Source organism: Zymoseptoria tritici, chromosome 12 (assembly GCF_000219625.1).
Source record: "Zymoseptoria tritici IPO323 chromosome 12, whole genome shotgun sequence".
NCBI lineage: Eukaryota > Fungi > Ascomycota > Dothideomycetes > Mycosphaerellales > Mycosphaerellaceae > Zymoseptoria > Zymoseptoria tritici.
The window spans coordinates 14,845-24,835 of record NC_018207.1 but is presented as its reverse complement, the minus strand read 5'-3'; the positions used below and the strand labels follow the sequence as shown (position 1 = coordinate 24,835).

The 9,991-nt window shown below is 47.6% G+C and overlaps 1 protein-coding gene across 1 annotated transcript; it reads left to right on the top strand.

Annotated features, from left to right (window-relative positions):
* Positions 1-3,311: 3,311 nt before the first annotated feature.
* On the top strand, positions 3,312-3,491 carry MYCGRDRAFT_50260 (uncharacterized protein; the record flags this gene model as incomplete). The annotated part of the gene is made up of 1 exon (XM_003848205.1): positions 3,312-3,491. A coding segment is annotated over one exon (180 nt), but the record flags the coding sequence as incomplete, so codon positions are not given.
* Positions 3,492-9,991: the final 6,500 nt, after the last annotated feature.

Below are 9,991 nucleotides of genomic sequence, written 5' to 3'. Positions count from 1 at the left end.
TAATACTAAATAGATTCTCTAAATTAAAAGAATTATTAGAGCTAGTACTTTTAGTACTCTTAGTATCTTTATTAGACTCTAAAATATTAGTTATAGTAAGAGTCTCTTTATTAGAATTATTACTAATATCTATACTACTCGAATCGATAGTAGATATAGTATTTAGCGAGCTATTACTTATAACTTCTAATTTATTCTTATAGCTTTTAATATTAGAAATATACTCTTTCTTATCTTCTATAATAGACTTTATTGTTTTATCTTCTAAAAGATTAAAGTAATTAAAGAATAGCTTCGAAAATTCTAGGCTTCTATTCGTAGTATCTCTTGTTTTATTATTAAAGTAATTAGACTCTCTAGCGTAGTTAAGATTAGCTATTTTAGTAGAATGTCCCGCTAGTATATCTTCTATATTATCTTGTTTATTAGCTAAGGAATTAACCGTTCTCTTATTAGATCTAGGACTTAAAAGTTCGGGCTTATTTATAAGTATACGCTCTTTAATTATATAGGTTATTAAATGTCTATAGTCTTTAATACTAATTCCTTTAGTAAAGTATTCTTTAGTTATCTCCTTTAAAGCTTTACTTAAAGTAGTACTAGAGATATTTTTATTATAAAGCTTAAAGAATAGCCGAGTCTCGATTACTTCTATTTTAAGATAATTTATTCTTAAGTACTCTATTAGCGGTATTACTAGAGTAATATAATAGACTATTATACGAGTAAGTCTAATAGGTAGAAATCTTATAGTACTAGTATCTAACGTAGTAGAATCTCTATTTTTATCTAAGTTACTAGTATTAAGACTTATTAAATTATTACTTCTATCTAAAAAAATATCTCTTAAAGTCCCTAGGGTTAGGGTTAGGGGTTTATTGTACTTGTTTATATAGGCTAGTCTACCTTTGCACCTAATCTAAACTAAAGCCCCATCTAAGCCCTTACTACCGGCTCTTTTAGCCGTCTTTAGAGGGGAGGAAACAGACCTACGCTCCTACGTAAAGCGCCTCGCGATATACGGCACCGTAGCTACTCCTAGCCTAACTACGTTTTACGGTGTCCTTTTAACTATCTCCCGAGTTAACTAAACCGCTAAAAAGAGAGACTACCGATAGGCTAATCCGCATCCTAACGTAAAATATCGCTCCGGTAATCGCTTACTATCTATCGTACCTTAGGTTTCTAAACCTCCTAGGTAACGGACGAGGTATACGTCTCCTTATCCGCCCGAAACTATAACCCCGTCTTGTTAAGGGGGAATATCCCACTTTAAGACCGTCCGGTAGAGCTCTATCCTCCCTCTGTCTAGTATATCTACTATTGGAGACATTCGATTCTAATCGAGCCGCTTATATACTAGTCTATAAGTACTTCCTAAACGGTTTAGGGAGAGCCGTCTTCCCTTTAGCTAGAATTCCTCCTCTAGCGATCGTCGTCGTCTACTCCTCTCCCCTACTACGCCGTCGCCTTCGTATTCCTCTAAGCCTCCTACTACTCTATAGAGGTACTAGTTTTCTTCCTCCCGCTCCCCGGCTTTAAGAGGAAGTAGCCGTAGATCTAGGGTATACGCCTTACATCTACCGCTAGGCCTTCCGGATAGAGTTAATCGTCCGGTGCGGAGCTAGTCCGGGCCTCGCTAGTCGCCTACGTCTCCTACGTCGTAGCGTAGCCTTTTAACGTCCTACCGATCGGACGCCTACTTTTGTTTGTTGTTTGTTTTGTTTGTTTGTTTGTTCCATTTACGTCCTTTCGGAGTCTAAGACTATGTAGGACGGCCTTACGCGTAAGGTAGTAGATCTATTTACAATCAAATTCTTTCAGTATTCTTTAACCTTAGGGGAAAACCCCGTGCCTAAGGTAGAATCTGCAAAGCAGAATCTACCGAAGGACTTTAAAAGCAGCGCAAAACAAAGGAAATCCAACGAGTGTCGTACAGCCGGGGCTGCAGAATTTTCGCGTGTCGTTGTCTGTAGCTAGGGCTGCAGAATTTTCGCGCCAAGCTTTTTGCAGAATTTTCAGCGGATCCTTCCGCTTCGCATGTACGCTACGAATTTAAAAAAGAGAGAGAGGAATGCTATACAAAATGCCGTACAAAAGCAGCTATCTAACTCGCTGCCTTCTCTTGTCCTTAATACGCCTTTATGGAACTATATGCCGCTTCTAAACGCATATAGCTACGCAGGTTAATCGCAGAGTTATAGATTCCACCAACTGTTCTAGCTCTTTAAAGTGCTTCGGTTCGGATTTCGAGGAGGTGCGCGTATAGGGCAGAGTAGACTGCTTCTTTTTCTTCTTCTTCTTCTTCTTGTTCGTAGCGTAGAGGGCTATTCGTTCGAATCGTACTGTTATTCTGTACTTGTATTTCGAGGCGGATTTCGAGAAGGATTTTAGGCGGATTCGAGAGGCGGATTTCGAGAAGGATTTCGGGCGGATTCGAGAGGTTTTCGAGGAGGTTTCTTCCAGACTGTCTTAGTTTCCCTTCCGAGGAAGGTACTTACAACGGCTACTGCGTAAAGGTGCAGTCTGTTCGGCCGTCACTTTAAAGAGTTAGAACAACGGTGGAATCTACAACTCTACGATTAACCTACATAGCTATATACGTTTGGAAGCGGCATACAGTTCCACAAAGGCATATTAAGGACAAGAGAAGACAGCAAGTTAGACAGCTGCTTTTTGCGCCTTTGCGCTACATCGCCTTACGCTGTATCTCTTTCGAATTCGCAGCGTACGTACGTGCGAAGCGGAAGGATCCGCTGAAAATTCTGCAAAAAGCTTGGCGCGAAAATTCTACAGCCTTGGGCCGTAGTAACACTCGTTTGATTTCCTTTGTCTCGCATTTGTTTAAAGTCCTTTAGCATTGCCTTAGGCACGGGGTTTCCCCTAAGGTTAAAGAATACCGAAGAATTTGATTGTAAATAGATCTACTGCCTTGCCCTTAGGGCAAGGCCGTCCTACATAGTCTTGGACTCCGAAAGGACGTAAATGGAACAAACAAACAAACAAACAATACGCTAATGTCGTCCGAGCTATAGGATTAGCTATATTACTTTCTCGTTACTATGCCGCGAGCGACCTACGACGGTCTATATATTAAGGAGTATTCCTTACGTAGATCTCGGTATGCCGTAATTCCTATCTTCCGAAGCTAGGTTCGTATTTCTTTTCTAAGCCTACGCCCTTACCTTATAAAAGAAATCCGCCCTTACTAATAATAATTCTAGCGCTCCTTTTTCTATAAAGGCGAAACTCGTACTCGTACCTAGTTCCCCGTTCGACTCGCGTACGCTATTACCGTTTATAAGGCGTAGGGTATAATACTATCGAAGGCTGTCCTTAATATCTCTAATAGTCGTAAGAACGTACCGTTATTCTACGTCGCTATCTCGCGTAATAAGAAGCTAGATAATCTACTATTTAAGGATACCTTCGACTTAGAGCGGCTTACGGCCGGTAGTAGGATTGTCGCCGAGATGCGAGCGTACGACTAGAATAGGAGATTAGCGTAGCGAGTTACTATCGCGGATACCTACCGCTCGGATGTTTAGTATAGTTAGCCTTTAGGTAACAACAACGCGTTCCGTCCTCCTCGAGGGACCTTCTAATCTCTACTACTTTCTTTTCTTAAGCGACGCTTATACTTTATAAAAGAAATAGACGGAGACTAATGTAGCTAATATCGAGACTAAGACTAAGACTAAGACTAAGACTAAGACTAAGACTAGAAATACATATACGAGAGCGAAACTAGTATTTATTCGTACGTCTTATACCCCGAAGGGAAGCGTTTCTGTCGTTAATAATTAACGCGGTCTTATACGGTCACCCGCCCGCTAATTAGTAGGATCGGGCGCCGATGCCGCTAATGCTTCTACTAGTATCCGCCTATAGGTAAGTTCTTCTATAGGTAATTGCCGTAGGTTCTACTATACGCGCGCTAGTTAGTAATAGTTCTTTTATATAGTAATAGATAAATAAATTACTTACCCGGTCGCTAGTATAAAGTAACGGTCGGCCTCGCCGGCCCTCTCGTATAGCGCGTACGCCGGCACCCGCTAGACTCTAGTTTCCTAGCGGAGCCTAATATAGGTAGTACGGCGGCGCACCGCGTCGGTCGCCTAAGCCTAGCGGGCTAGCGTTACCGACTACTATACGCGCGAGTTAGCTTAGTTTCTTTTCTAAGTAGCATTTACTACTTTATAAGGGAAAGGAATATATACCTAAGTGTCCGCCTACTACGGGCGACGGTACGCGAAGGTACCGCTTCCGAGCGGACGGCTACGCGACCGAGGAGTAACGGGAGTACTAGTACTAGCGCCGGAGGGAGTCGCGGGCGCGGGCGAAGGAGAGGGGCTATATATAGGTTAGCATTTATTTCCTAAGTAGCGTATACCGCTTTATAAAGGAAATGCTTACCCGGGCGCTACGAACATGCCGTCGTCGTCGTCGTCGTCGTCGTTAAGGCTACGTAGTTAGTTAGTTACGGTTCTCTAATCTATAGCCGTTTATAATATATCTACTCTTAAAGTCTTATAGCTTATAAAGCTCTTAAAGTCTCGTAGACTAGTAAAGAGTTAAAGAGAAGGATGTTCTTACCCGGTAGGCCCGTCGTCGCCGTACTCGACCGGAGCTAGTAGAGCCGGAGTAGGGGCGGAAGAAGACTCGACCGGAGCTAGAGGAGCGGGCGCTAGGGCGGTATACGCTAGCGGAGCCGGAGGTAGTAGAGCTAGGGCCGGGGCAGCGATAGTAGTTAGGACCGGAGCGACGATTAGAGGAGCGGGAGCCGGAGGAGGGGGAGGGAGGTAGTACCGTAGCGCGGTACGACAGGCGCGGCTATTAGATATTAGTTTTGTTTCTTTTATAAGCTATAGTAGCGGTTTAGAAAACAAAGGACTAATAACTTATAGAGCAGTAAATACGGTAGCGCCGCGTCTTATCCTCTCTTCTATATAAAGGTTAGTCTCGGTATACTATAATAAGGGTCGCTAGATTAAATTACTTACGCTCGCGGCGACGGTAACGCTAAACGGCGTCGCTCTTATAGAAGGTATTCTACTATAGTTAGCGCTACCTATACTACTACTCTACTACAATTACTTACGGCTCGCGATAGCGAAAAGCGGGAGGGAGGGCTACCTATAGTAGCGGCGGCGGAGTTAGAGGTAGTAGTAGTAGTTACTTATAGGATTAAAAACATTACAAGCTAGAGGAGAAGTTTAGATTTCTCGTTTACGTTTCTTCCTATTATTAACTTTCTCTATATTGTGCTCCCTTTTCTTTTATAACTAGCGCGCTTACTATAGAAAAGAAAGGCTACTACAATTAGAACAATAGTAAAGTGAATAAAGTCAAACGCCAAGCATCGTTACATCGACCCTAAACTTTCGGCCGGAGCCGGTGCTATGCCGAATGCGTCTTAGCCCTTCGGGCCAACTCTTTAAGCACCGCTCGGCAAAATAGGCTTTATCCCTTTGTTAGATCCGGCGAAGGTCGAACGCAGCTATAGAGACGGTTCAATCGCGGTACTTATTGCGAATTTTCTGGCTACTCGACATTATCTCGGCGACTTTGCTTCCGACAAAAGCCGTATCGACAAGACCTTCGGACTAATCCCTCTACTATTTTGCTAGTGACGTCGTTACTGGTCTCTCGCTCTTAAGCACGCTATAAAAAGCTCGGATATGCATGCTTTCCGGGCTTAATCCCTATCCCTCGGATAAGAGTACGGCCTAGGTCGATAGCCCTTAAGTGTTGTCTCCCGCATAAGACTGGTTTCTGTCGTGATGATACTGTTTCTTTCGAAGTCTATAGCTAACTTCCGCTGCGAGGAGCGTTACAAGTAGCCGGGATGTAACGCTAGTATAAGGACTACCGCGCACAGCATTAACAATGTATTAAAAAGATATACAAAGACTTCGTGCGATGCAATGGAGCCGTCCGGGCCTTAAGCATACTCGACTACTTGTACAATATTGCGAATAACGATGCACCTGCTGGCAGTCAGAAGCGAGATCAAGTATCTTCTCTATTCGAGCAGCCCGGAATCGGGTCCGACCTGCGACTTATAGCGTCGGTAGAGTGTAACTGCCGCACTAATGAACAGAGCAAAGACGAGAATCTGGAACACCAGACCTACGACCACCACTTTTGCGCCGATTTCTACCATAAGGCAGTTTGGGGTTGGGGTTGGGCGGTCTCCGCAAGCTGAAGCCGGCTTTCGGCACCGCTAATTGGTCCAGCGATCTGAAGCCGCCTTTCGCGACCGCTAATTCGTCCACTGGTCGCGGGGTCCACACCCTCACTTTTTCCTACACCGAGACGACGAGGACGCACCCGCATACCGCCCCACTCCTAGTGCAGCTTCGGTTCTTACTTAATTCCCTCCTGCGAGAGGCTGCCTTAAGCGATGCCTAGGCGAGCGGTTCACCGGTCTCCGCGGTCGCAAGCCGCCTTCGATGCCGCTACCTACGAACGTCGGTCGCAGACTTAGCAAGAGCTTCGCGCACGGCGACGACAGGATGCTCTCGCAGACACCCCACAACCGCAGGCACCGGTCGCAGCCGGACTATCTGTCGTCGCAGGACCATCCGTCGCAGCGAGCGCGGCGCAGCAGCAGCAGCACTGTCCGACCGAGCTCGCAGAAGACGCCCCGGAGACAGCTATCCTTAAGAGGAGCCCTCGGAAAATCGCTCCTAAACCTCCTTCGCACGCAGCGCTACCACATAGACTAGTCGACGAGTCCGACTGGAACACCCTCGTTGGAGGCATCGCAGCGACGGGTATCCGCGCTAACCAGCAGGCCATGCCCCTACCACCGGTCATCGACGAATCTAAAACAGCCCAGGAGCCCGACCCTCTACCACCGGTTATCGACAAATTCGAGTCACCAGTCATCGACGAGTTCGAGTCGGACCAGGAGCTTGGCCCTCTATCACCGGTTATCGACGAGTTCGAGTCGGACCAGGAGCTTGGCCCTCTATCACCGGTTATCGACGAATTCGAGACAAATTAGGACCTTAACCCTTCCGACCTCGACGACCAGTCGCTTACCGCTCGCGTAGAAGAAGACAAGGAAGAAGAGGAGCAAGAAGAGGATTACGTCGAGGACGACTTTTCGGATACACGTAGCGACCGGTCAGTTACTTTAGGTAGTAGCGCTACCGACGAGGACGAGAGGGCAGGGACAAGGCACACTATAACACCGGTCATCGACGAGCCCGAGATAGAGGCGCCCGTTCCTTAGGATCCTAACGACCGGTCGCTTGCCGATAGCGACGTAGGAGAAGAAGAAGAAGGAGACGTCGAGGACGATTCGTCGTCGCATGCTAGCAGCGACCGGTCGAGCGTACGAGGTAGCAGAGGGACAGATTAGGATAAGAGCGAAGAGGTAAGGAACACTACAACTCCCTATACTATTCGGACACTCCAAAGAGCCTTTCGCTGTAGCGGCTGCAAGTGTTCCCAGGCAATAGGAGATAGCGCCAGTCTAGAGAGGCAGGGGACCGGTCAAACGCTCCGCTAGTTCTGCCGTAACTAGAGCCTTAAGGTTACTAGAGAAAGCGATAAGGAGAGTCAAGACCGGTCCCCGGACAGAGACACAAACACAGAGGAACGACGTACGATTCCCGATATAATGCGACATATTGCAGAGCATAGAGTTCTCCCGGTCTACAGTTAAGACTAGATCCGCTGCATCGCATAGGAAAGACTCCTCGCTAGCAGTACCGGTGCACCGGACGATAACCGACCGGTCCTATTGCTCGAGCGGTCCTGTCTAACGCACTAGCAGCGGCCCTTTACGATAACGCGCCGGTAGGACATTAATGCCCTATTCCTACTACTAACCTCACTTGCAGCCTATCGGCATAGCATCTAGTTCTGTTACCAGCTACGGTTTACAAAGACTCTTTCTAGCAACTGGCACACACCGGTCAGCCGGTCGGGCATCCGCCTAACGACGTATAAGCACTTCCGGCTCGCCCGTAGCTTTGGTGCTACCGGCTTCGATACCTACATCTTCTTCCTAAACCTACCTTTGCTATCTATAAAGCGGCAACGAGTAGTCGACAAACAGCGCCGCTGCTACCTTAACCGGATCTAGCAAGCGCATTTTATTAACGAAATCTTTATACCTGCCCTCGAAGACACCTACCCGGACGACATTCTCTAGTACCATCCTCGCACTTTCGAACAGGCGTATAACCGGTCCTACGCTCGCCAGCGGCAGTCGATTTGGTCGACCAACTGGTCGTTTAGCGAGCTATTCTACGACCTTCTAAATATATGGCCGAGCGATTAGGCCCGGCGTCCTAGGGTACTACCGCTCGCACGTCTCTAGACCCGTATTTGTAAACGCCTAGCAGACGACGAAGAGGACTAGCAGGAAGCGGAACTGATTACAGTGCGCTACGGCTGTAAGCTCGAGCTCCGTAAGACGTCTGTCGCCAGCCTTCGGCAAGTGGTCGACCAGTCCCTTAAACGACAATTCGACGAGGAGTACATCGACTTCGACACCGCCTTCGTAGATCTTACGTTTAAGGACCTAGCCTACTAACCTACAAACCGGTCGAGGGTTCATTAAGAACCCCTCGTTCTGCTCCGCTGTACGAACTGCAACGAATACTAAGCCAGCCGGCTTAATATAAAGCCAGAGCTCTACTAGTAGAGTAGGACCTTTAATAGTACTACAGTTCGCGGCGAATTAAAGCGCGAATCACCTAAGCGTTTAGGCGGTGTCGCCTTTATGCAAGGGTACAACAACATTAAGGATCTCTTTGCACCGGTCGACCGGTCGACCGAACCTCTGTTCTCCCAGCCGGTGTATAGCAGCCTCGCCTTCTCGCAGAGTGTAGCCGATAAAGCCTAGGCGGTCTCCCGGCGAGGGTAGGCTGCTAAGGCTCTATAGCGCCGTCGTATCTTTGCAGCGTTCAAGCATGAAGTCCGGTTAGTCCACCGCTCGCTCCGGTCGTGCGAGGATAGTCTATACGGCTTCGGGGTCCGAGAGGAATATCGGATATCCTGGGACTTATTTTAGAAAGCACAAGTCCCTGCTGGTCTCGATTAACCGGCTCTTGTACAGCATACGAATAGACAGACACACTGGCCCTTCTTTGTGCTCGAGAGGCGCAATGTGCTCTGCTATATCCGGACCCAGATTAACCGCTAGCTGTATGCAATCTGTGTAGTCCTGTCTATACTCCCGCGGACCGGTTACTCTACCGGTAGCGACACTATCGATGTTTAACAGAGCCTAGCCTCGGCTTTCTTGACCGCCCTTCTCGACATCCTTGCGTTTACTACGAACAGCCGCAACATACGGCGTTACTATCGGCTAGAGAAAGACTAGTATAAGCAGTCTCGTGGAGTGCGTACGCCCCAAGATCGCCGTAGGCTAGCTCTCCTACAGACCCTTCGTCGCACTAACCTCTGCTAGCTCCCAAACGACATATTCGACTGGATTCAGCTACGGTTCCAATCAGGCGTTCTGTTACAGACGGCATATGCAAACGACTTCCTCTGGCAGAAACTCCGGTCGACCGGTCAGGGCCGTCTCTATATAGCCTTTAAGACCTAGGTACAGACGCTAATAAGTTAGTTGGCCGGACATATGCAGGCCGGCGACGCCGAACTCTACCGCGCTGCGTTAAACAGAACCCTAAGGGAACTCGCACGGCTATGTGTATTCCGCTACTGCAACTGTCTTCTCTCGACGCTATCTACACCGGTTAAACGGTTAGGGAAGATGCCCCGTTTGCCGTATATTAACGACCCCGACGAAGTATCTCTATAGGAACGTATAGGACTCGAAGGCCTTTCCTACGACCTTATCGATCGGGCGACCGGTCGAGATCCCTGGGTCTCCCCGATTAGAGACGGTGGTAGGCGGGCGACCGGTACTGGCGGCTTCTCTGCCTGGCCAAACACCTGGGAAACACGCATTTAGCTCCTCTTTAACTGGGACGATGGATTCCCTCGTACGTGGGATAACCGC